The sequence below is a fragment of the Ostrea edulis genome, chromosome 6 (assembly GCF_947568905.1).
Source record: "Ostrea edulis chromosome 6, xbOstEdul1.1, whole genome shotgun sequence".
NCBI lineage: Eukaryota > Metazoa > Mollusca > Bivalvia > Ostreida > Ostreidae > Ostrea > Ostrea edulis.
This window is the reverse complement of record NC_079169.1, coordinates 93,170,217-93,197,712: the sequence shown is the minus strand read 5'-3', so window position 1 is coordinate 93,197,712 and position 27,496 is coordinate 93,170,217. Positions and strand designations below refer to the sequence as shown.

The window sequence follows — 27,496 nt, the reverse complement described above, 5'->3', positions numbered from 1 at the left end:
GAACAGGGTAAAATTTTGTACGAATGTGATGCAGACCTAATTGTCTGTTGACGTCAGGCAACAGTGAACCAAACGACACATCGTGTATATTTGGTCTTCATCATGCGCGATGCTCATGGCTACTTTTACGCCTTTGCGCGCGCGCGATGGGGAAAAGTCCCATCACATTTACGTTGGTCAATTCATTTTTCCAAATTTCTAACTCTCATGGACAAGATGAGTGATTTGGGAAATTGTAGCGTTTATTAAGTCGCCTTTTACGACAAGCAAGGGGTACTGAGGACCTATTCTAACCCGGATCCTTCGGAGGAAACCGCAAAAACCAAGACCATGGTCACAGCAGGTGTGGCACGATAAAGACCCCTCCCTGCACAAAGGCCGTAAGCGCTGAGCATAGGCTTAAGTTTTGCAGCCCTTCATTGGTAATGGTGACGTCTCTATATGAGTGAAAAATTCTTGGGTGGGACGTTATACAATCAATCAACCAAAACTGGTTATTGGACATCTGTACAAGTGACAAATCTTTAATATCTCGAAAGACAACCCAAGAAGCACCAGCCGTTTTGTTAGAACCCGTCCCCCTTATCGTTTTTTTAAAAGGCTGTTTGTATCAATTGTAGTGAAGTCAAGGGTCGTTGATCCCAGACGTACTCACATCCAACTTACATCATGGTTACGCTGGGGGAAAAATCTAAGGGAACAGATTACCAATTCCAGGGAAATGATTAACAATTTATAAGCATGAATTGCTGACAGCACGGAAGGAAGTATTTTTCAGTAATTTTTAGATGTGTCTATTCATTTTGTAAAAAAAAAATAAAATAAAAATAAAAAATTGTCAAACGAGATTTTCTGATCGAAGTAAGTCCGTCATAGTTAGTCAACGTTCTCTGTAACTGACTAATCAGTCAGAGACTGGTAAGTGATTTGAAAACAAGTGCTTTGGTAAAAAAAAAAAACAACAACATGAAAACAACATACTTATATATCGCATAAATGTTTTGCAGTAATTCATGTCCAATGAATGTTTCAACGGATTACAAATCCAGTAATTTTAAAAGTTCCAATCTATTGAACGGGTATAACTATTTGGTGCGTATTCAACTGGTTTGGGGAGGTATTGCTCGGTTACGTGATGCGTGTCTGTGACTGAAACAGTCCACCACCATCTTGTCCTCACTTGATTTCTCCCCAGCACGGTCAGCATTATAGAAAAGAAGGTACATAGTACGGTTTCTACACAAAACCTGGTAAACCCAAGTAGGAATAGAGTACGGTTTGAAAAAAGAAGAACAGCATATTGTAAAAGTATTTAATGATAACAAAAGTTTTTAAATATTTCTAACAGCTTGACTGACTAGATTACGCCCGCATGGGCTTATTGTGTGCCATTTTTGAAAGCCTCGACATTTTCTTTATATTGCTTTGCTGGCAGTAAGGCAATTCTAGATTTATAATGGATTGTTGCCCTTTCCTTCTAAAGCTTTGTCCATTATAAAAATGTCTTTGGTTAGTAGCGAATTCGAACGCCGACTTAGGACGAGGTGGGGCAATTTCAACTCGTTCGAGGCTTCGAGAAAACGAATTCAGTTCTATATTTTTCCCATTGTTGATTTTACTGTTTCGAGCAGATTTCACCCTAGCAAGTGGCCACACGGATTTGTATCCGGAATGTTTTAATGCCAGATCCGGAGTCTCCGGGTACCCCATGTCTTCTGTCTGGAGTGATCGAGATAGATCAACAATATTCACGAGTCCATTGTTATTTTCATCAACCTCTGGAGTCTTCATGTTCTGCTGCCTCGTTCTGGTGCTTAACACTGGCGCTGTTCTGGTGCTTAACACTGGCGCTGTTCTGGGCCTTCTGTTTAAAGTCCTGCTGTAACTAGAAAAATTCTCCTTTTCGGTTGTCACTAATAATTTCATGTTTACATGGGAACACACTAGTCCATTTGCGTTCGTTTTTATCGGAGAATAGCGGGAAATTTCGTTGGCTTGTCGAATGGCATTCATGTCTATTTTAGGATCTGTATTTTGTCGCCTAAGAATGCTTTCCTCGAGCTTTTTTATGGTTTGTATTTTGCTCGCTGATTTGCACCGCTGTAACTGTCTGATCGGAAAACCGTTGTTGTATTTCACAAAAAGTGGCGCCGTCTCAAATAAGCTATATTGAGTCACGGCTACGTCATTTTCCAAATCGTCATCTGTTCCGATTTCACAATAGCCGTGACGAGAGTCAAAGTTCTGAGTATAATAGATTTGTCTGTCGCTCATGCTACCTGTAAACCGGTTATCTTTGATTGGCTCTTCGTCCTCCGACAGGGCCATACTATCCATCTCAGTCGACATATTTAAGTCCGTAATGTCAGTAGAACTTCCTTGAGTTCTTTCATGAATACTACTCAATCTGCTCCGCGCAGACGACAATCGACTTTTTCCTGACTGCAGACGACTTTTGGCAGATGACGTTCTTGCAGACGGTAAATCGTCTAAAAATGCTCCGAACTCATGTTCGGACTCGTCGTCAATGATCGTAACGTCTTCGGGTATACTTAGGACACTAGGCGTTGCTGACATTGGACGTGATGAGGTTGGTCGTTTTGCTGACTCGGAATTTGATTGCGATTCAAAGACTTCTTCGTCTTCTTCGTTTTCTGTTATAGATTCTAAGTGCTTTACGGTTACGGAAATAACCCCAGAGCCTGGTCTGTTTGGATCTACGCTTGAGTCCGTGTCACTCTCACTTCCAAATCCGGAATCCTGCCGCTTTTTTTCTTCTTCCTCCTCTTTCTTTTTCTGTTCCTCTTCCCTTTTAGCGTCTTCTTCCTCTTTCTTCTTTTCCTCTGCCCTTTTCCTCTCCTCCTCTTTCTTCTCCTCTTCTTTTCTCATTTCCTCCTTTTTCTTTTCTTCGGCCTTTATTTTCTGCGCATATCCCATCAACATGCTTTTTCTTCTCCTCTCTCTTCTGGCTTGTTCCTCCGGAGATAATTCGGGTTTCTTAGGTTCCTCTTTTTTAACTTCTTCTTTCTTTTCCTCCTCATCTTCCTTCTTCTCTTCTTCCTTTCCTTCCTCTCCTTCTTTAACTTCCTCTACCTTCTCTTCCGTTTTTGGTTCCTCCCTTACTGGTTCTTCAATTGGTTCCCCAGTGTCGCCGAGAAGAAATATTCGAAAATCTGTCGGGGGAATATAAAAATTAAAAAAAATGAGAAAATTATTTCATTAAATAACATTTAAAAACATGAAAAAATAATTCCTTAATATAACCGTCTCCATATGAGTGAAAAATTCTCAAGAGGGACGTTAAACAATATACAATGTATCAATCAATCAATCCTTAGATATCAAAAATTTGTAACTTAACCACAATGATTTATTTACTTTGTGCATACATTCTGCTTTAAACTTATCAAAAGAATATACTACACAGCATTTGTAATTCATTCTTGTTGCACTCAGATATCATAATATTTCTGTGTTCCAGATGTGATGTGAAATACTACCATACGAAATCGAATAATGTACTATACATAAACCGAGCTTAATGTCATCATTAGGAAGAGGTCGCTGTCAGTGTACATTACACCGAGCTTAATGTCATCATTAGGAAGAGGTCGCTGTCAGTGTACATTACACCGAGCTTAATGTCATCATTAGGAAGAGGTCGCTGTCAGTGTACATTACACCGAGCTTACTGTCATCATTAGGAAGAGGTCGCTGTCAGTGTACATTACACCGAGCTTAATGTCATCATTAGGAAGAGGTCGCTGTCAGTGTACATTACACCGAGCTTACTGTCATCATTAGGAAGAGGTCGCTGTCAGTGTACATTACACCGAGCTTACTGTCATCATTAGGAAGAGGTCGCTGTCAGTGTACATTACACCGAGCTTACTGTCATCATTAGGAAGAGGTCGCTGTCAGTGTACATTACACCGAGCTTAATGTCATCATTGGGAAGAGGTCGCTGTCAGTGTACATTACACCGAGCTTACTGTCATCATTAGGAAGAGGTCGCTGTCAGTGTACATTACACCGAGCTTACTGTCATCATTAGGAAGAGGTCGCTGTCAGTGTACATTACACCGAGCTTACTGTCATCATTAGGAAGAGGTCGCTGTCAGTGTACAATACACCGAGCTTAATGTCATCATTAGGAAGAGGTCGCTGTCAGTGTACATTAGAGCCGTTGTAGATCCTCTTACCCCTGTAGTTGATCTGACCATCGTTGTCTAGATCTGCTGTTTTAATGAGTTCTGTAATTTCCTCGTCTGTTAACATTTCACCCAGTCCCATCATCAGTTCGTAGATATCTGACGTAGTGATGACGCCATCAGCGTCCTTGTCGATCAGGCTGAAGGCCGACTTGATGTCCTCCTCGAATTCCTCCCCCGTCGTCTGCTTCCTTTGATCCACCACCTTCTCGTCCCATTCTAACTCGCTGATGTTCCCATAGGCTGGAAATAATTATGATATAATATACTCTTTTGGAGTCGAAATAATATTAACCTGACAATATCACAAGGACGGGTATTGCTCTCCAAAACAAGCAACAAAAAACTGCAGCAACTCGGCTTTCCCATGAAAAACGTTAATTCCCAATGTTGGCACCACCCTGGGCCGCGTCGAAGATGGTGTGAAGAAAGTCAGTATACTACATGAGGATTCTTGTATATTGATTTGATGAATTGTACCCTTGTGTTTCTTAAAGACATTCCTACGTAAAACTTGAAATCTCGCTGATGGTCCCGCCAAGACCGTGGAGGTTGTGGTATGAACAAACTTTAATTTACACTACATGAGGATGCTTGCATAGTGTACCCTTGTTGTTCTTTACAAGATCTTTTTAAAATTCCAATCTATTTTCACTAGCGGTACGGACCTTCATTTGAATGAAAGTGAAGATAACGACCAGTGATCAATCTCATAAATACCATAAAGAATACAAAACTGAAAGTTGGGCAAACACGGATCCCTGGACAAACCAGAGGTGAGATCAGGTGCTTATGATGATTAAACATCCCCTGCTGAGACAGGTCAGACCCACTGTGAGCCCTTTATCTTGATCAAGTAAACGGAGTAATCCGTAGTCAAAATCAGTATGTAAAGAACGGTTTAACAATTGGTGTGAAACACGACAGACAGCATTAAACCTAATGACAGGTTGTGTTTGCAAATTAGATCGTGATGACGACCATATAATTTCCGAAATGCTAACTTTAAAGCTATATATGCCGTTTTTCTTGGGATATCATCGTAGGAATAAAAAGCATGTGTTTTATATCATACACAATGTATATTATACATAAGATATACACTTAATGCAATTCAAGTTAATTTCTTGTATAATTATGTATTCTCCGAGTCGAATAAGAACGCCACATTTAGAAATATGTATGACCACATGACGTTGTACGAGGGATTAGAAATATGTATGACCACATGACGTTGTACGCGGGATTTCGAAAGTAAACAACTACAACGTGAAAGCGTGTACTGCCTGCGTGCTATTAACGGGACACATTTTACGATATGTACAGACGGAAAATGGGGAAGAGAGAATCATTTTGAGCAATAAAAAGGGAGTTAAATTTTGTGTTTAACATGAAATCACCATCCAGTATGACTATATACCGCCCATGCTGTTTCTAAATATTTTTCTCGCGCGCGTGTACGCAACCACCGTAAACGTCACTACTTCATAAATATGAATTAGAAAATCATCATTTTCTCCTTACTCTCAGTAGAACAGTATTCCTTTAATACCTTAATAAATTGCCAAGTCGTATTATTTTTCATAGTTTATCACACTGACAAAATTTTGGTCTAGTTTTTTTAAAACATCTAACAAAATATGGTTTAATACCGCACATATACCTTTAAACGAGACACTATTGAAAACCCTGTAACATCACTTATTTGTCAGTAGCCTTAAATCCCCTTCACCAACAATGTTTTGTACAAAGTATGGCTGAAATTGGTGCTGTAATTCCCGAGAAAAAGTGAAAATGTTAAAAGTTAACGTCAGACAGACAGACGCCTGACAAACGTGGATCAGGAAAGCTCACGTGAACTTTCGGGTAGGGCTAAAATACAAAAAGTGGGTTGATTCGTTAAAACAAAAACAAAAGCATACTTAGAACACCATATATAAGATATTAACATATTGCTCAATATTCAGTATCATAAAAATACGGAAAGAAAACTGTTCTTGAAATTTTATAAAGCTCTAGATTTCAACATTCAAAAGCTTCATATGCATGTAGTTCTCTAATTATTTGTTTTGTATTCTTTTGTGCGTTTAAAAATACACATGCATTTTTTAAATCGGCAACAATACCTTGTCACAAATCGTGTCGCAGCTTGTAAGGAAAGTGATGTAAGAAAACTCTTCCTGCATTTAGTTAAGAGTCAATTTTCACCAAATAAAATAACACTAATATTTAGTGACAATAATATAATACACCATTACATAAAAAACGCATTGAAAAGGGTTTTAAATTAATACATCAACTTCCTAAAATGAAGAGATATTTAAATGTCATTGTAGGTTTTTTCTTGATGGTTATTAGTTTACTTGTTGTGAAGAACTCGTAAATGAATGCTTTTTATTCATGTCTTTTGGAGGCATTAAGAATGCTATTTTGATGTGTGACTTTAAAATGATCAAATTTTTCTAGTCAGATATTATCTGATACCAGACCTCCTTCAGGGAATTTCTCAGTCGGAAATTCGTATCCAGCATGAACCTTCATGTCTCAAATTTGAAGGATGGATAATTTATAAATATGTGTGGCTGAAAGAGGTAAAGCCGTGTTGAATATTGATCAGCATAAGTGGGTACGACAGGTGCGCGTGTACTGCGCAACACTTGTGATTTCTTACAAAAACTTTACAAATTTGTAGAGCTAGTATCCCAAAAAGCAACTTGTTCTAAAATAGACATAAAATACTACCATTTTATTGTACACAAAAAAAAACCAACAGAAAAAGAAAATCGTAATCTATCCAAAATAGAAAGGTCGTGTTATTTTTAAGTCACTTCATGTTATGGCGTTTTGCTTTGGCTGGAATTTCTTGCTTAAACCTTATTGGGACATCTCTCACATTTGAGAGTATAAGAACTTTACATCCCACACTTACTATCAATACAGGCCGTCCTGACCATATCCATGATGGGTTCGTCATTGGGATTTAGTTCCAGGGTCTTCATCAGGGGGAATATGTTATCTACGTTGATATTGATTTCTCCGTTCACGGTGACCAACTCGAACGCTGTCTTGATGGCTGTTCATGAAAATAGTGAAAAATCACTTGTAAAAATCGTCACCAAAAACCTCTTATACATGTACTCAATATTTATATGAATTATGAAAATGACGGAAATCTTCTGAATATAAAGGATGAGTGCAATGAGTTAAATTGAAATGGATAATATTGTCTTCTAACGCACATCTCTTACGTTGAATGGCATTACTAGTAACACAATGATGTCGAGGAATCTCTGGTTTACATTAATCAATATATCACTTCGATAAAGTTTTTTATTTGGTGTCAAAGATGTACACATCTAGCGTTTTTGTATAAAGATAAATTAATCAATGAATAGATAGATAGATAATCAGTTTTCACAACGATCGGTAAAAGTATTGATAAAAAGAAAAAAAGTATTGATAAAAAGAAACAAAGAAACACGAAGAAGTTTAATGAAGTTAAACGCCTTCGTATTTCTTTTCTTTGTATGAGAGAGAGGGGGGGGGGGGGGGGGGAGACCCGCATATGGAACTAAAATTGCTGCCTTGACGTATAAGAGATATTGGATTTTATGGTAACTGTAGGCCAGAATTGACTTCTCCCTTTTTTACCTATGTACATGTAGGTAATGCTTGTGTTTTCTTCAATCTTTATCATTAGAGGTGTTACTACCACAGACAGCTAACACTGATCGATGTATTGATGTTAGGGTTTTATGTCACCTTAAGATGGCTAGCTAGAAAATCCCAAGCAATACTAGGGAAGATCTATCGTGTCCACACCACACCATTGCTTGCACGACATCTCGGATCTTTGGGGGTATAAATCAAGATTACTTTCTACAAGGAATGCCATTAATCTCTTAGAGAAACATCCCGAGGATTTGTTCCTTTCTCACCGCGGCAATGTTCCGTCACTTTTCCATTCAAGACATTTCATAAGCTGGTACATATATTCATTAGAACCCCATTTTGCCGTAACAAGCACTTGGTCTAATGTCAAGTTTAGAAGGGTTACAGTGATATTAGATGTAATCTGTAATAAGCGGCTGTCTTCTGAGAAAACCCATTACTATTTTACTTGATGTATTGGTCTTTAAACTCCTGATGCTGCCTTGAAAGCAATCAGTGAACTAAATGCACGTTAGGATGACAATGTCAGTAGAAACAAAGTAGTAGTTTATTTAATTTTAGTGCTACTTTTAGCATCAGTGCTGAAGATTTCTTTTAAGAACAATCAGAGGGAATTAAACAGGTCCACTTACCGTCGAGGACGACTTGTCTGAACGCCTCCCGCGGGTCCACCTCCTCCACGACCTCCACTTTTTTATTGGATTCATTTTCAACCTGTGTAGAACAATGAGAAGCCATTTTTTTTCCAGATTTCCCCAAAATTTCACTGCATTATATCCCAACAACACTTCGGACAGTTTAAGCCGCTGTTTCAACAGCCTCCAGTCGTTACGAAACTCTCAGTCTGTAATTTCAACATGACATAAACTCTATGTCTGCTGATCGCATGGTCCAGATTTTGTGAAAAGTATACCGGATGTAATATCCCCGTACTGTGCTATTGATTCAATGAGATTGTTAGGGAACTGTTTAAACCGCTCTTCTCCCTCTAATTTCAACTTCCTTTGGGCCTTCGTAAATATTGCCCCTTTGATATTTTTCCTTCAAACAATTTGCTCGCATGTAATCCATCTACTAAATAGTTTTGGGGGATAACAAGCACCTTCGTTAAATAATCGATGTTTGTAAAGCAGAATTTAAATTCCCTAGCGCGAATGATCTTTCATTGGTACAGCAGAACCAAGAAACTTAAAAATTACGTCTGAAATTCCATATTGGAGTTCCGCAAAAATATTAACAGTGAATGGTTCAACAGCTCCGAAAGGCTTTCATTGACAGAGGCGAGGAGAGAATTCGAACTTCATATTGCAAACTGTAGAGTCGACATGCACAGATCTGCTGGTGTGATTGACATTCGAGCCTTTCCTTCAGTGACATTTTGACGAAGTTTGTCTACCGCCTTTTCATTGCTTTAAAAGTCCAGACGACGGGAAAACAAAATTGAACCGAACGCGGTACAGCAATTTTAGGGACAAGCAAATCTAATTTTATCTTAATATCGAAATTCTTTAATTACAATTAAATAAAAGTTTAAGAGTGAATTCTGTGGATAAGAAGTTCACATACTCACCAGAATTTCATGCGTAACGGTTTGTTTTAAAATTGATACTACTCCCATTAATAATTTACGTTAGTTAAAGAAAATGAAAAGACATGTGTTTGTTAAACAAAATGTCATAGAGCTTGACCATGTACATTCTATTATTGTATATTTGACTTTATCCCTGATGAATGACCTTGACCTCTAGCATTCAAATATCAATGTCCTTGTAATATCTATCATGTTTAATTCAAGAGTCATAAACCAAGATTAAAATTGCAGACAACTAAACAAATAGACAGATCAAAAGCAACACTCCCACCCCACCCATCCCCGAATTTTGATCTCGGGAGTATGAAAAAATCTCATATCTCATATCCATGGTAAAAAAAAAAAAACCACCCAAAAATTAAGAGTAAGGCAAACACAGACCCCTGGACATACCGGAGGCGGGATCGGGTGCTCAGTAGGAGTATGCATCCCTTGTCTACCGATCACACCCGCCTTGAGCCATATATCCCGATCTGGTAAACGGAGTAATCCGTGGTCAAAATCAGTGTGCAATCAAACCCACCTTTTCATTACATACATCTACTTTGTCCAAGAAATGCACCCTACGCCTGGAGCGTTTGGACATAACTATCCCCGATGTTTGTTTGATTATAATTGAGATAAAACTCTCTCCCTGTTTCAAAGCTTCTCACTAACCGCTCAAGTTATTACACCATAAAACTATAGACTCGACTGACCCCGTTGTTCGTAGAAACCAAAAGTGAGGGAAAGTACATGGCTTCTCTGTTGTTCAGAATTTCTAAGTGCACCAAAGTCGCCGACCTTATATAGTTAAATACATCAGAATATAAGAACGTGTCCCAAATTGAGATTAGTAATATTATAAACGGATTTTTTGCCTCGCCCGCTATCAGTTCGAGTTACTACGTCAGTAGACACAGAACACCCATAATGCTCTCAGTTTTCTGTCAAGCTGTGAATACGTGTACATGATGAAGATTCAATCTTAAAACGAACTCGGCCGGTAAGAACTATTTCTACTTCTGTAGTATTTGTAAAACAGTCGGAGTTATGGTTGGACTTGAGTTAGGATTGGGGTTGTGACATATCCCTTAAGGTACGGGTTATAGATATATAAGAGATAAACACTTAGGGTCTGAAGTCTCGGGGTTATAGACATACTTAGGTTGTTGTTTACAAATAAGGATATACACGTAGGTTTAGGGTTACAGTTAAAGCCGCATGTCTAGGTTTATACACTAAAGGTTTAAGTTTATACACTTGGGCATAAGTTTATACACCTAGGTATAAGTTTATACACTTAGGTTTAAGTTTATACACTTAGGTTTAAGTTTATACACTTGGGCATAAGTTTATACACCTAGGTATAAGTTTATACACTTAGGTTTAAGTTTATACACTTAGGTTTAAGTTTATAAACTTGGGTTTAAGTTTATACACTTAAGTTTAAGTTTATGGGTTTAAGTCTATACACTTAGGTTTAAGTTTATTCACGTATGTATAAGTTTATACACTTAGGTTTAAGTTTATTCACGTATGTATAAGTTTATACACTTAGGTTTAAGTTTATTCACGTATGTATAAGTTTATACACTTAGGCTTAAGTTTATACACTTAGGTTTAAGTTTATAAACTTGGGTTTAAGTTTATACACTTAAGTTTAAGTTTATGGGTTTAAGTCTATACACTTAGGTTTAAGTTTATTCACGTATGTATAAGTTTATACACTTAGGTTTAAGTTTATTCACGTATGTATAAGTTTATACACTTAGGTTTAAGTTTATTCACGTATGTATAAGTTTATACACTTAGGTTTAAGTTTATTCACGTATGTATAAGTTTATACACTTAGGTTTAAGTTTATTCACGTATGTATAAGTTTATACACTTAGGCTTAAGTTTATACACTTAGGTTTAAGTTTATAAATTTGGGTTTAAGTTTATACACTTAAGTTTAAGTTTATGGGTTTAAGTCTATGCACTTAGGTTTAAGTTTATTCACGTATGTATAAGTTTATACACTTAGGTGTTGGATTATACACTTGAGTGTTGGGTAATACACAGAAATTTATGGTTATACACTTTGGTCTAAGATTATACACTTTGTCTCAACGTAACATTACACACTTATGTTGCAAAGGCAACTATATTGCTTGGGTTCGAATTTACTATTAAAAAGATTAAATTCGAACCAAGTGATACAGTTGCCTGTGGTTTACGGTTATACATCCAGGATTAGGATTCTGCACTTAATGTTGAGGTTATACACGTGATAACATAGTTATAGTTAGAATTAAACCCTAAGGTGATGGACATATACTTCGTTAAAAGTGCACTTACAGTTAGTGATGAGGCTAGGTTTGGTGGCTAGGGTTAGGGTAACGTTAGGGTCATGCAGATATTAGTGTAGTGTAGGGTTAGGGTAACATTAGGGTCATGCAGAGATTAGCATTCTAACAGAGATTATGGTTTTAAAGTCAGGGATAATGTAAGACAAGGTAAGATAGCTGTTCTGTGACGCCTCTGTTTTGTAAGGTATCTGTTCTATGAGATGTCTGTTCTGTGAGGTCTCTATTCTATGAGGTCTCTGATCTGTGAAATATATGGTCTGTGAGGTGTCTGTTCTATGAGGTCTCTATTCTGTGAGGTGTCTGTTCTGTGAGGTTTATATTCTGTGAGGTATCTGTTCTGTGACGTCTCTGTTCTGTGAGGTGTCTGTTCTGTGAGGTTTATATTCTGTGAGGTATCTGTTCTGTGAGGTGTCTGTTCTGTGAGGTTTATATTATGTGAGGTCTCTGTTCTGTGATGTCTCTGTTTTGTGAGGTCTCTATTCTGTGAGGTATCTGTTCTGTGAAATAGCTGGTCTGTGAGGTGTCTGTTCTATGAGGTCTCTATTCTATGAGGTCTCTATTCTGTGAGGTCTCTGTTCTGTGAGGTCTCTGTTCTGTAAGGTGTCTGTTCTGTGAGGTTTATATTCTGTGAGGTCTCTGTTCTGTGAGGTATCTGTTTTGTGAGGTCTCTATTCTGTGACGTCTCTGTTCTGTGAGGTCTATGTTCTGTGAGGTGTCTGTTATGTGAGGTTTATATTCTGTGAGGTCTCTGTTCTGTGAGGTCTCTATTCTGTGAGATGTCTGTTCTGTGAGGTTTCTGTTTTGTGAGGTGTCTGTTCTGTGAGGTTTATATTCTGTGAGGTCTCTGTTCTGTGAGGTATCTGTTCTGTGATATATCTATTTAAAAGTTTGCTATGTAACTTTTTTATGAGATATCTCCTTTTCCCCCAATACCATGCAGAGCGAGGGTTGGTTTAAATCACCCGCATGCTATGAGACCCCTCTTGAAGAGCCCAGATCGATGCCTTATATGAAAAGATTTATTTTGGTGGAAGACAGGCAAATGAACTGGCAATCTAAAGTGAAACTCACCCCGTCTTTACATTTCTGTAACGTATCACCTCTTTTGCTAACCAAGTACAAAAAACACAATGAATAAGATTTTTATTGCCTAGAATCCGAAATGCTCTATATAGCTCTCGACATTTTATAAGGACCGCGCAAATACAATTACATCAGTCTGGCCTCGGTCCATGTTGTCCACTGTCCAAATTTTCTGTTGACCACTCTCTCCAGGGGCTGACCATACTTGTTTGTTTACAGAATTAAAATTGGGCTAACTGCTGAATGATTTGATTTTATTGGCTCCGCGGTTTGATAAAGGCCTTAGGTACAATACAACAAATGAAGAGACGGGCGTTTAATTTATGATCAAATGTGACTTGGGTATCTTTAAATTAGTAATTACAGCGGGTAAGTTTGTTTACAAAACTGTCTTGTAAAATCTTATTATACAAACACGCCTGGAATTACACAATACAATAATGAAATGCCTGGAGAACGAATTTGTTTACACAAACAGCACTACAGGATAAAGGAAAATTATTTTTGCATGCTTAATTTAATCTTGGACTTTAAAAAACGAATTAATTTCATTAATCTCTAAGAATGCGCTATATTCATCGTTCCTTTCAGCTTCATCTGAGATTTGATTATTTCACATATAATCATGCATTCTTTAAAAAAAAAAAATCCACAAACAGCACGCACAATTATAAAACATCGCCACTTTAAAAACTCTTCGATAAAAGCCCAAAACATTGGATTACTTTTTATGTAATGCTTCAAACATGAACATTTTTTGTGTACTTTTTTTTTAATGAAAGCACGCTGTACAAGCTTCAATACACCTCAATGAATTGCTGGCAGGATAGTGTCGTTCCCGTATCTCGTGTTTGGAGAGTTACGTCTCAATTTTTCAATTTCTGCCAAATGTACAATTTGACCCACTTTAAAACAGGACATACCTTGCGTTACCTATCCATTTATTCCTTCTTTTTTTTATCTCATGATTAATCTCTTTGTTCCCCACCTTCAGATGTGACGTCGTTTTTCTCATCGTCAATGCCTTCTCGATACAATTAGCTATTTAATTCTAAAGTCCTTCCATTCAAAATATTTAGAAATTTCTAAATAGCTGACATTCACAGGTGTAAAATAAAAGTACATGAAATGAAATTAATGTATATTTAATGAGAGCTGCAAAAAAATTGAAGTTATGACTTACGAAAAAAAATAAATACTCTCGTACATATCAAGTACCGCACTTATTCAGATTTCTTAAGCTACGAGGCCCATATTAAACATTGACCTTTCTCAATAAAGCATTTCCGAAACCTTTGAGGAACTAACAACGATATATACTAAACCACCCCTTTCTCTCTTTCTACTAATGAGATAAAATACAGGATCTGTCCACATGTATATCAGTTTTAAAAGTACTACATTTAAAAGTCATTTCGAATTTACTTTGTCATATTCAAGTCCGATCTTCTTCTTTCTTTAAACCAAACCCACTGCATTTGGTTGTCTTGGCAAATGAAAATTATCTTATACTTTGATCGTCTTCGTATGGAGCCCTGGGAATTTAGAGCATTAAAATTGGTGTATATGATACATATGTAATTCAAATGGCAAAGAAAAAATGATTTCAGAAAAAAAAGCCTTTCAACACCCCCACCCCCTACCCCCCATTTACTGTGTAGATTTTTAACAAGTTGCTATCAGTCTTTCAAACCTCGTCCACCACAATGATATCTTGTATGGTCGCTTCTTCTTCTTTTTTACGATATGTACATAATCATATTACGATGTGGAGAGAATGTTTTAAACATGACGTCTTAAGAACGAGACCATAATTGTTCAAAAAAGTGTATATTTTACAAAAATAGATTACGTCATTTTAGTAACCTCAAAAGTTTCACCAAAAAAAATTCAAAACGTATGTTTTATGTTTTCTGAAGCGTGCATAACGTTTCAGTTGTGAGCAAGGATTTCATTGGTTCATCATGCAGGGTTCCACACGGGTAGTACGCGTTGTCCTATGTACTTCAGTGGGTATAAAAGACCCCTAACCACCACCACCACCCACCCCACCTCCCATAAATACACAAATCTACGTTATAGTATCACTTCACCAGATCGAATACAAGTAACAAAATTCCAGGCTGAAATCCCTTCTAGCAGATTTCAACGATTCGGTCTCCGATGGAATTACTAAAAAGATTCTCGAGAAACATGTTCCAGAATGTAATTTGTTCTCTTTCTATTCATTTCTTCCTCTCTTTTTTCAATATTTGAAGACTCTGTCGATATATAGATACCCTCTCTAATGTCCATTTAATAAAAACAAAGGCTTGGAATCAATGTTCCGTCCAAACAGTTGGTTGTTAACAACTTCAGGCGCAGACAGCGACATACAATGCAGAAAAAAAGTTTGGCTTTGTAACTACAGAAACCTTGGACTAGTACCACATTGGAAAAAAGGGAGCGGATAATTGAGCGATCTTTTGTTTTCTGATCGATCATTTTAATTTGTCAATGAGTTTTGTATTGACTTCGATGAGGATAGCTTTAAAAAAGACGACGATAATAGTGCTGGCCAATCAATTTGTAGAGAGGCGATTTATGCACAGTGCAATCCATTACGTCACGGTATATATTTACAATTAAGTCTGGGTTGTCAGTCATTCGGTGATCGTTCAATTTCTCTGTTGAAAGGAAGTGCACTGATAGCTTAAACTTTAAAAATCAATGTTTCTAAGCTACGTCACACATTAAAAGGAGTCGTATTTATAAACACTAAAACACCAATCCAATAATTTACAAACACAAATATCGTACCCTCAGCTACAATTATGGAAACATGATGTTTGAAAAAAAATCTAATACGTCGCATGCACATGCTTCATTTTAACTTCATTCAAACCGTCTCTCTAAAAGCTATACACTTTTTCTCGACCTTTAATTTCCAATTTTAATTTTGCAGGAAATGAATGAACATAGATGGATATTATTAAACAGCTAAGAATAGAGCAATATAGCGCTTATATTGAACTATCTGTTTATATATTGAAGTCGCTTACATTGAACTATCTGTTATATTGAAGTCACGTATATTGAACTATCTGTTATAGTAAAGTCACTTATATTGAACTATCTGTTATATTGAAGTCACCTATATTGAACTATCTGTTATACAGAAGTCGCTTATATCAAATATTGAACTATCTGTTATATTGAAGTCACTTATAGTGAATATCTGTTATATTGAAGTCACTTATAGTGAATATCTGTTATATTGAAGTCATTTATAGTGAACTATCTGTTATATTGAAGTCACTTATATTGAAATATCTGTTATATTGAAGTCACTTATATTGAATATCTGTTATATTGAAGTCACTTATAGTGAACTATCTGTTATATTGAAGTCACTTATAGTGAACTATCTGTTATACAGAAGTCGCTTATATCAAATATTGAACTATCTGTTATATTGAAGTCACTTATAGTGAATATCTGTTATATTGAAGTCACTTATAGTGAATATCTGTTATATTGAAGTCACTTATAGTGATTATCTGTTATATTGAAGTCACTTATAGTGAACTATCCGTTATATTGAAGTCACTTATATTGAACTATCTGTTATATTGAAGTCACCTATATTGAACTATCTGTTATATTGAAGTCATTTATAGTGAACTATCTGTTGTATTGAAGTTGCTTACATTGAACTATCTGTTGTATTGAAGTTGCTTATATTGAACTATCTGTTATATTGAAGTCACTTATATTGAACTATCTGTTATATTAAAGTAAAATTAAATCCCCAGTAATATTATTTATACAATTCAACATCAGTTATGTTGAAGTTTGGATATACGTGTAATGAACAATTATATTCATTCCTTTTGATTTCATATATATGTATATCTAATATTGTCAAAGAAATTAATTGAATAGCAAAATATGTTATTGGTTTTTGATATTTACGCTAATAAACTTTGTTGGCATAGAATCGACATATGAACTCAACTGTACAACCAACAGCTGATAATAAAAATAAACTTTGAATAATAAAGCATGTTCCTCGGCCAATCAAAATTATTGTTACTAACGAAATTAAACTATTGAAATAAATCTTCAATATGGGACGTCTATGCTGAATATTCTTAAACAGTGTCATTAGATAACAAATTATAAAATTTAATGTACGGTAAGCTTCCTGGCTATTTACAGAGGAGAACGATGGCGGAAATAACCAACAACCTGCTTCCAATCCTATTCTTTATGTAAAATTTTGTTTAAATCATGTATTATATACAAAGCGAAATAGTTCCTGGTATTTCGCTGGACAATATCCGGGTCCTTATTTACCTGTTCGGATCCCCTTTGTCGTTTTTTAGGATGAAGTACTGTAGACTTTCTCCTCGACTGTTTTTCTCCTGTGGCATAAGACTGTCGCCTCCCTATCTCCACCGTTAACTTCCGAGGTTCCCCGAACACAGAGGATTTCCGGTTGGTGGAGGGGGCCTGAATGGATTCCCTTCTCTGTAGGGTCTCAAAAGCTGTGGAAATACGGCGAGAACTCATCTGTATATCTTTACAGAATTTGGTTCCAAGAAACAACACTGTGTCACAAATAAAGTCCTTCACTATTCCTTGTGGTCATCTCCTGACAAAACTTCACAGATGCAGAATTTATGTTCTTTATATACTGCTGATCAAAGTTTATTGCTCGATTATAGTAACAAGCTTAATGAGAATTCCTTTCTGTTTTTCGTATTGTGGATGATGGTGATCCCCATCCAAAAACATTAAAACTAAAACTGTCCGTTCAAATGGAATCCACGCCGGGTTTAACCCACAACAATTTTGCACCTGTCCAGTCCATCTGGTACTCAATGAAAGATTTGTTTTCTTGCAATCACTTATTGAACTCTTTCCATATATATTCATTGTATACAACCCCGCACCCTTCTCTTGGCAGTCGCTTTTTTCAAGATTCAATTATCCTCTTAGCTACGGTCACAACAGCTTGACCATTACCTTGACTTGGACTGTGTAACCGTGCCCCTAACTTCGAATTAATTCCGTCCATGAACGCCAAAAAAAAAAAAAATCAACACGCTTCACCACCCTTGTTTTCTCTACGAATTCCAATCTGCAGGTTTATTTCGCTGTTGCACATGCATCTGATTGGATACTTTAAATACATACATTTGTAAATACTTATTTTCTTGAATAAGATTTTTGGACAAAGTCCACGCCTGCTGGATTTTGGTCACTCGGTGAATTAGCTATTGAGGTAATTATGTTTGGTGTTCTCACAAATTCCGTCATAAATTGGTCATCCGTAGTTGACGACTAAATTTTATACAAACACGTAAAGTTATGTAGAAATCGTAACTGTCCATCGGTATTAAATTCACCGATTTGTTTAAGGTTGGTAGCTTTGTATTTTGAATGTAAAATATTCGTTCTTGATATATCTTGCATAATGAGAATTGGATGCTCTGTAGAATGAACGAAGACTATTCGTTCTAGATATATCAGGGGACCTCTGAATTTTTGAAGATGGCATGTCCATTTATAAATACGTGTATTTCGCATACGTCACTTTGAAGTAGTTGACCTTTTTATACACAATTAAGAGGCTTAATGGTATGTTTGTCCCACATTTGTACTTTGTAATTATATCATTTCCAATCCTGTACAGAAATTAAGGTCAACGGGGGTAGAACAACATCGCTAGTGTACTAATGTAGGTGACATAAATTTAGATGTAATTTTTTTTTAAAAGTACCATTATAACACATCATTTCGTAGATTTATCCGTGCTTCCAATTCAACAAGCGGCATGGAATTGATTGTATATTGTTTAACGTCCCTCTCGCGAATTTTTCACTCATATGGAGACATCACCATTGCCGGTGAAGTTCTGCAAAATTTAGGCCTACGCTCGGCGCTTACGGCCTTTGAACAGGGACTAAATGGGACGGTCCTTCGGATGAGACAGTAAAATCCGAGGCTCTGTGTCACAGCAGTTGTGGTACGATAAAGATCCCTTCCTGCCCCTGCTCAAAGGCGGTAAGCGCCGAACATAGGCCTAAATTTTGCAGCCCTTCACCGGCAATGGTAACGTCTCCATATGAATGAAAAATTCTCGAGATGGGCGTTAAACAATGTACAATCAATCAATCAAACCATATTTTCGAGATGCAGACGATAATGCTTTATCCTTACACCATTTCAATGCGGTACAGATTTACTGATGGTTTGGAAGAAAAAACGTAAGATTTATTTCGATAATTATATCAGCTTAGATATATATATTGTAATAATGTCTTTCCATCTTTTGAATTAGAATTAACGGAATACACTAAATATCGATGCTGAGGGATGGAGTAATTAAAATCAGTCATTCTAATTAGCTGTGATGATTTACGTTTTCCGATGTAGTGGGAGGTATTTGTAATGGGTTTATTTTCAATTACAAGTAATTGGAGGTATTTAAATTACGTGTCTAAAACGTATGTAATTGCAGTTACTTTTCAATTACACGTCCCAATCTCACTGCAAGTAATATCATTGATAGAAATGGCGATTCGTTGTATAAATATGGTAATTTTAAATTATAAATTCACAGACATTGTCTTTGATTACATTTTTCCTACATTTAGATTTAGATACAGAACATTTTGGAAAATGACATAGGACGGACTTTGTCTAGAAGATAATACCCCTTCCCAGAAAATAGAATACTTCTGTGCATTCTAATTATGCTTTGACAGTCAATTGAGGGTGTTGTTTTAAAATATCCTGATAGTCAAAGTAAGTCTATAACATTGGTAAATTAGCCGACGAATACCTCTTCGTCTCAGATTGTAAATCTCTATCCACTTTATGGAAAGAAATTGTGGCTTCTAGATATTGTCATCTACCAAATACACTGAAATCTAGAGAATTAATGACAACATCCAACTTTAAAACATTAAAAACAACAAAGTATATTTATTTCTAAAATTCAGGAGATAGTTTGCTGTCCTCCCTAACGTGTATATTTATTAAATGTCCGAATATCTTTGTATGCATTATGCCCCCACCTCTATTTTGTGCTAATGAACATATATGTACATATACTATTTATATATTCGTACCCTTGGCAATATTGTATATATAATTATAAAATTATATTTATGTACCTCATGTACCATTGTGAATGGTTTGAGTGAAGAAATGAATTGAATTGAATGAAAAGTGTGAATATCTACCTAAGAATTATATAATGTCCAAGAAAACAATTGAATGCATTTAATTTGACAATTTTATAGAAAACATGGATAACTAACTCGTTATAACGTGATACTAACTCGTTATAACGAGATACTGACTCGTTATAACGAGATAATTAAGTCGTTATAACGAGATAACTAATTCGTTATAACGAGATAATTAACTCGTTATAACGAGATAACTAACTTGTTATAACGAGATACTAACTCGTTATAACTAGTTAGATTTTTTTTTTTTTTTTAATTTTCAAAAATGAGCCTATCCGGCTTTCATACAGTGTGTTCTAGCGTGTAGGAAAAATTTCAAAGCCAAACGGCAAGCAGAAAACATCTCAGTGATCGGGCAATTGATTTTATCTTTTTTAACGTTCCTCTCGAGAATTTTTCACTCATATGGAGACGTCACCAAGACCGGTGAAGGGTTTCAAATTTAGGCCTATGCTCGGCGCTTACGGCCATTGAGCAGTGAGGGTTTTTTAGCGTGCCACACCTACTGTGATACGGGCCATCCGTCATCTCCGAGGACCCGTGACATTCACACCTGATGCCGAGCGTTTTGCGATGGAACTGCCACTACCTGTTTTAACGACTTAGGTCTGTCGCGGCCGGAATTCGAGACTTTCAACATGCGGGGGCGAACACTCTGCCTCTGACCACCGCGGCGGTCATGGGGCAATTGAAAATCTTCTGATGATTGGTAAAACTCAATAAACCCTGTCATTGCACCTTTCTTTGCAGTTGAAAGTATACAGTATTATAGGGATCGTGTTCGAAAATGGATCCCAAGTAATTGTTCAAAGAATAGTTCTTAAAATTACTTGATGAAAGTACATGTACATGTATATGTAATTGATAATAATTGCGTGTGTGAAAAAGACTCATTGTCATTGGAATAGAAATAGGAGTATCTAATTAGATTAAAGAGGAATTGAACCAATCCATGTTTATTATCAATATCAGCCCCTTTTTGTGTTTTCATTTAAGCCGTGAAACAGGAGAAAATGCAGGAAACAAGATACTTTTGAGGGGCCCTGTAACAAAATGAAGAAGCAGTCACATAAATACTTTCGGTCTCCGTTTGACCCACGCACGTGAAGAGAGCGGATACAAGTAAAAATACAGTGCATATTATATGTAAGTTTTCATGAATTCTATTTTTCATTTTTTTATTTCGCGCCAATGTCGTATGTAGTGGCGTGTCCCTTCTATTGGACTTTCCATTCTATAACTGGATTATATATAATGTGATTTTCCTTATATTAGACCATCATACATTTTCAGTTTGGATGTAACATTATGATATATGGCCAACAAAAAAAAAAACCTGGACAAAGATTCAAACATTTACAGCAGGCGTATGTATACATGTATTTTTGTTTAGTCTTCAGCCTGCTCCATCTTATCCTATCTATTAAATAAGATATTCTTAAAATCATAGTTCCTGATATTTCGCTGGACAATATCCGGGTCCCTATTTACCTGTTCGGATCCCCTTTGTCGTTTTCTAGGGTGAAGTATTGTGGACTTTCTCCTCGGTTGTTTTTCCCCTGTGGCGTACGAGTGTCGTCTTCCTTTCTCCACTGGAAGCCTCTTTGGTTCCCCAAACAGGGAGGGTTTCCGTTTGCCGGAGGGGGCCTGAATGGATTCCCTTCTCTGTAGGGTCTCAAAAGCTGTGGAAATACGGCGAGAACTCATCTGTATATCTTTACAGAATTTGGTTCCAAGAAACAACACTGTGTCACAAATAAAGTCCTTCACTATTCCTTGTGGTCATCTCCTGACAAAACTTCACAGATGCAGAATTTATGTTCTTTATATACTGCTGATCAAAGTTTATTGCTCGATTATAGTAACAAGCTTAATGAGAATTCCTTTCTGTTTTTCGTATTGTGGATGATGGTGATCCCCATCCAAAAACATTAAAACTAAAACTGTCCGTTCAAGTGGAATCCACGCCGGGTTTAATCCACACCACTCCATATGTTCTTCGTACTACTACAGTGCACCTGTCCAGTCCATCTGGCACTCGATGAAAGATTTTTTATCCTACAAACACCTCTTGAACTCTTTCCATATATATTTACATCGTACACAATACCGCACTCTTCTCTGACAATTCACCCGTTTTATAGTTACTGTTGGATACGCAAAATATCCTCCTAGCTACGCTCACAATAGTTTGACCATTATCGTAAATTAATTAGATCATTTAACCGTACCCCATTTTAAAATTTGTTCCGTTCCTGATCGAGAATATACAGCTATTGAGTTTCACTATTGATGTTTATTTCGCAGTTGCACAAATTGGAGACTTTGAATGTGTGGATACTTATTTTCTTGAATAAGATTTTTGGACAAAGTCCACACCTGCTGGATTTTGGTCACTCGGTGAATTAGCTATTGAGGTAATTATTTTTGATGTTCTCACAAATTCCGTCATAAAATGGGGATCCGTAGTTGACGACTAAATTTTATACAAACACGTACAGTTATGTAGAAATCGTAACTGTCCATCGATATTAAATTCACCGACTTGTATAGAGGTTGGTTGCTTTGTATTTTGAATGTGAAATATTCGTCCTAGATATATTTTGTACTTTACAGTTTGAATGAATTATGACGTTTTCCTAAATACATCATAAGTATTTAGATTTCATATAGTATTTCGCATGCGTGTGGTTGTCTTTTCTACATAATAGTTATCAAAATGAATGATTTGTTTTACGGAATGAGTTTCTAACATACTTTGTAATCTTTCCTTGAAATCAAAAGAGGTTTGCAGAATTGTCAAGGAGGGTGGTCCATTGGTGTACGCTACAGTAGGGTACACAACACATCTTATGATATATTCAGTCTCTCTCTCTCTCTCTCTCTCTGTGTGTGTGTATCTATCTATCTGTATATCTATCTATCTATCTGTATATCTATCTATCGATATATATATATATATATATATATATATATATATATATATATAAATACCTGTATATCAATCAATCAATCTATCTATCTATAGCTATACATTTACACTGCACTATTTACTCCAGTAATTCTTTTTTGCCCACTCGTGATATTTCAAACTGTTGACCGCTGCCCAGACATGGCGCTCAATTTTTGATATGTGATTTGTCAGCTGATTAGTTTGACGTCATTACGTCACAGACAACGACATATACATTTTGTAATTTCATTTCTTCCCAACAGATGTACCGATACATATATTTGTTTACGCTTGACAAGATTTATGTGGTGAGGTATGTTTTGCTGGACAGAGGGAGTATAGTTAGAATACCTTTAACACCACAACTACAGTGACGCGCAAACGGGAGAAACACCAAACTCAAGTGAAGCGTGACGATAGAGGCGCGGGATACATGGGTTCGTAAGTCTCTATTCAAACTGGCCTGGAGGTTAGTAAACTTTCACCGTACTCATACTCAAACTCAACTATGTTTGTTTTGAGTACAACTCTGAACAAACTTCGAAACATACTCGAAAAATCTTGAGCATGTACTCCATATGAGTATGTTAATGATTTTATAACAGTTTTATAACTTTCACTTTTGAGTATGAGTACGATTTCGAGCACGGAGTTCGAGTCTGAGTATGAAAGCGTGCTCAAAAAAGTTTTGTAATGATTTCCAAATATAAAGGAGAAAGGCTCTAACTACACACATTTCACGCTCAACAGACCACTATAATTACACACATTTCATGCGGAACACACCACTATAACTACACACATTTCACGCGGAACACACCACTATAACTATACACATTTCACGCGGAACACACCACTATAACTACACACATTTCACGCGGAACACACCACTATAACTACTCACATTTCACGCGGAACACACCACTATAACTACTCACATTTCACGCGGAACACACCACTATAACTACACACATTTCACGCGGAACACACCACTATAACTACTCACATTTCACGCGGAATACACCACTATAACTACACACATTTCACGCGGAACACACCACTATAACTATACACATTTCACGCGGAACACACCACTATAACTACACACATTTCACGCGGAATACACCACTATAACTACACACATTTCACGCGGAACACACCACTATAACTACACACATTTCACGCGGAACACACCACTATAACTACTCACATTTCACGCGGAACACACCACTATAACTACACACATTTCACACGGAACAGACCACTGGTAGTTTGGAATAAGAGCGGACAAATGTTTTAAGACATATTAAGGAATGAAGTATTTTCTATTGCATATACATTTTGATTTAACATTATACAGGTGCTTTATTTACTGAAATGCTTACTGGAGATCGTTTTTATTCTTTGTTGGATCGTGTAACTGCAGATGAAATTTCAATCATGCATTCCTAATGCACATGGTTTCTAGAGTCGTCTTGCGTGACTATCAAATTCTTTCTCTTTTAAGTCCTACTACATGTGAAATCTTGAAGATAGTTTCTATTGTTCGATCGAAGTTAAAAGTTTTTTATCATGTTTATTACTCAGCTTACGAATTACATCAATATAACTCGATTAATTCCGTTTCGTATATGAAAATAAATTTCATATTGAAACAACTCTTTTTTGAGTTTGTATTGACTTTTTTTAAAATCCTATTTCCTTTTTCAGCATGCGTCAATGTCCACTGTTGAATAGAAATGCCTGACTTCCATGTTCAAATCAATTTTCTTTAATATGACTATTGGTGATTAATATTGCGAAGGTCTGTCAGGGAGAACAGAAAAACACAACAGATAATATCTGATCGAACCTTATTTCCACTGCTTTTCACACAATCATTTCTAGATGTATAAGATATCTGCTATATCATGACACCATTTTATTGAGATAAAGAATTTAAATCTTGCAGACATAGAAATGACAATGTTCGTGCAGCATGTCTTCCCATTCATCATTTAAAAATAAAGGACTGGGCAGAATAAGGGCCCATATGGCCCTCAATATGGCCCTCATTTTCTACTTCTATTTCAAAATAGGCGAAAAACTGCGAAGTCTTCTAAGAACACTCTTCTTAATGTTGCCTTCGTCAAAATATATAATCACAATCATGATTGTTAACGTGTAAAGACACGATATTGTTACATATAATCACAATCATGATTGTTAACGTGTAAAGGCACAATATTGTTACATATAATCACAATCATGATTGTTAACGTGTAAAGGCACAATATTGTTACATATAATCACAATCATGATTGTTAACGTGTAAAGGCACAATATTGTTACATATAATCACAATCATGATTGTTAACGTGTAAAGGCACAATATTGTTACATATAATCACAATCATGATTGTTAACGTGTAAAGGCACAATATTGTTACATATTTGAGCACACTTAAGGTTTCGGAAGGTTATTGTATTATATTGTGTTTGTTTGTTTTGTTTTGTTTGAATTGAGAGTTTTGTTGTGGGGTTGGATTTTTGTTTTTGTTTTTTGTTTTCGTTTGTTTTCATTTGCTTGCTGATTGTTGTTGCTTTTTATAACTGTTTATTAACTGTTCTTTTAGAAACACTGTAAAATGATAATGATATGATGGTTCGAACATTTGACTATGTACAAGTTACAATGTACAACGAAACTTGGAGGTCGTGAGTTCGAGCCCCGCTCGTTTCATGGTTGCCTCAAACCTAAGGCGTTAGCATATAGGAAATGATTGCTCCTTCGCCAAACCCTCGGCATTTATAGGTGATAATCACAGGTCTTTCGGATATGGCCTTAACAACGGAGATCCCGTGTCGCAATAGGCGTTGGTACATAAAGAACCCTCGTTGAGTGCCCTCACCGTGAGCGCTAATCATAGGTCTAAATTTGTATTACTTCAACAACTGCTAGCGTTTTAGTATCAGAAAAATTCTCGACGAGACGTAAAACAATCAAACGAAGTGTTTTGTACCCGCCCCTCATCATTAAAATCATTTTTCGGGGTCCCTAAGTACCCGCCCCTCATCATTAGAATCATTTTTCGGGGTCCCTAAGTACCCGCCCCTCATCATTAGAATCATTTTCGGGGTCCCTAAGTACCCGCCCCTCATCATTAGAATCATTTTCGGGGTCCCTAAGTACCCGCCCCTCATCATTAGAATCATTTTCGGGGTCCCTAAGTACCGACCCCCTCATCATTAGAATCATTTTTCGGGCTTCCTAATGTTTTGTTATACAGGACTGACCTTTTTGCTGGCCTCGGCCTTCTTTTTACTTTTTTTGGCGCCGGGCTCCTTCTTTACCATCTTCTGGACAAACTTCACTTTAGTCCAATGCTTCTGGGCGTCAGACATTTTTCTAAGATTTCTAAAATGCTGGCTTTGTTCAAATCATTAACAGCAAGACTCTCAGAGTAAATCCTTAGTCCAGATCACTAACAGCAAGACTCTCAGAGTAAATCCTTAATCCAGATCACTAACAGCAAGACTCTCAGAGTAAAACCTTAGTCCAGGTCACACACAGCAAGACTCTCAGAATAATCCAGACCACTAACAGCAAGACCGTAGTCCAGATCATTAACAGCAAGACTCACGGAGTAAATCCTTAGTCCAGGTTACCCAGAGTGAATCCTTAGCCCAGGTTACCCAGAGTGAATCCTTCGTCCGGATCACTTACAGCAGGGCTCCCGGAGTAGGTGCTTAGTCCAAATTATTTACCGCAGCGGGAGAGAAATTGTGCCTGCAAAAGATCATATGATGAAATTAAGATCGTATTTGATAGTCGAAAATTAGTGAAACTTTAACTGCTTTTGAAATCAGGCGTACATGTATAAATGCTCATGTCATAATTCTACCCAGGTGGTGATTATGATCGACTTGTAGTCGTTTTAAATTGCTTACCATATTCGTTCATTTGTTGTTTCTGAAAAGAAGTTAATTTTCACTGAATTAAGAATTGTCCAAGGGAAAAAAGTGAGAAAATTGCTTAACGACCACGAAAATCACGCCATCAATGTATTTACAGGCTGATGACAGTAAATTTTTACACTTCGGGAACTTTCGGCTCTCTGTGATAGTCCGTGAGTGACCTCTCCGTCCTGGTAGAGGACTGACCAAAGTAATAAAAATATGTGTATTAAAGTGAAGTGCTTATATATGTACAGAATCGTTTGATAGTCGTTGACAGAAAAAATTATGTTATTTATTTAGCCATTTTAGCTTCAATTTCTCGATCGACGTCAAAAGACTGTAGACGCGAGTTTTGGTGGAGTATAATCCTTTGATTTTCGAAAACATTTTCTTTTACGAACAATGACAAGTGCGTCTATGTTTAATCGAAAATAAAAATAATAACCTTTCGATTTTGTCCACATAAAACA

At 36.6% G+C, this 27,496-nt stretch overlaps 1 protein-coding gene across 2 annotated transcripts; it reads right to left on the bottom strand.

Moving 5' to 3' along the window:
- Positions 1–1,298: 1,298 nt before the first annotated feature.
- Positions 1,299–26,939, bottom strand: LOC125646752 (myosin-M heavy chain-like). Of its 2 annotated transcripts, none has more exons than XM_056142749.1 (5): positions 26,364–26,939; positions 8,516–8,597; positions 7,141–7,284; positions 4,203–4,454; positions 1,299–3,173 (listed from the first exon to the last, which is right to left on the bottom strand). In XM_056142749.1, exons 1-5 carry the CDS (start codon positions 26,469–26,471, stop codon positions 1,363–1,365), a joined length of 2,397 nt encoding a protein of 798 aa, XP_055998724.1. In that variant the 5' UTR covers positions 26,472–26,939; the 3' UTR covers positions 1,299–1,362. The 2 variants fall into 2 exon arrangements, with proteins under 2 accessions (XP_055998724.1, XP_048729230.2); XM_048873273.2 differs by lacking the exon at positions 26,364–26,939 and adding an exon at positions 17,229–18,061.
- Positions 26,940–27,496: the final 557 nt, after the last annotated feature.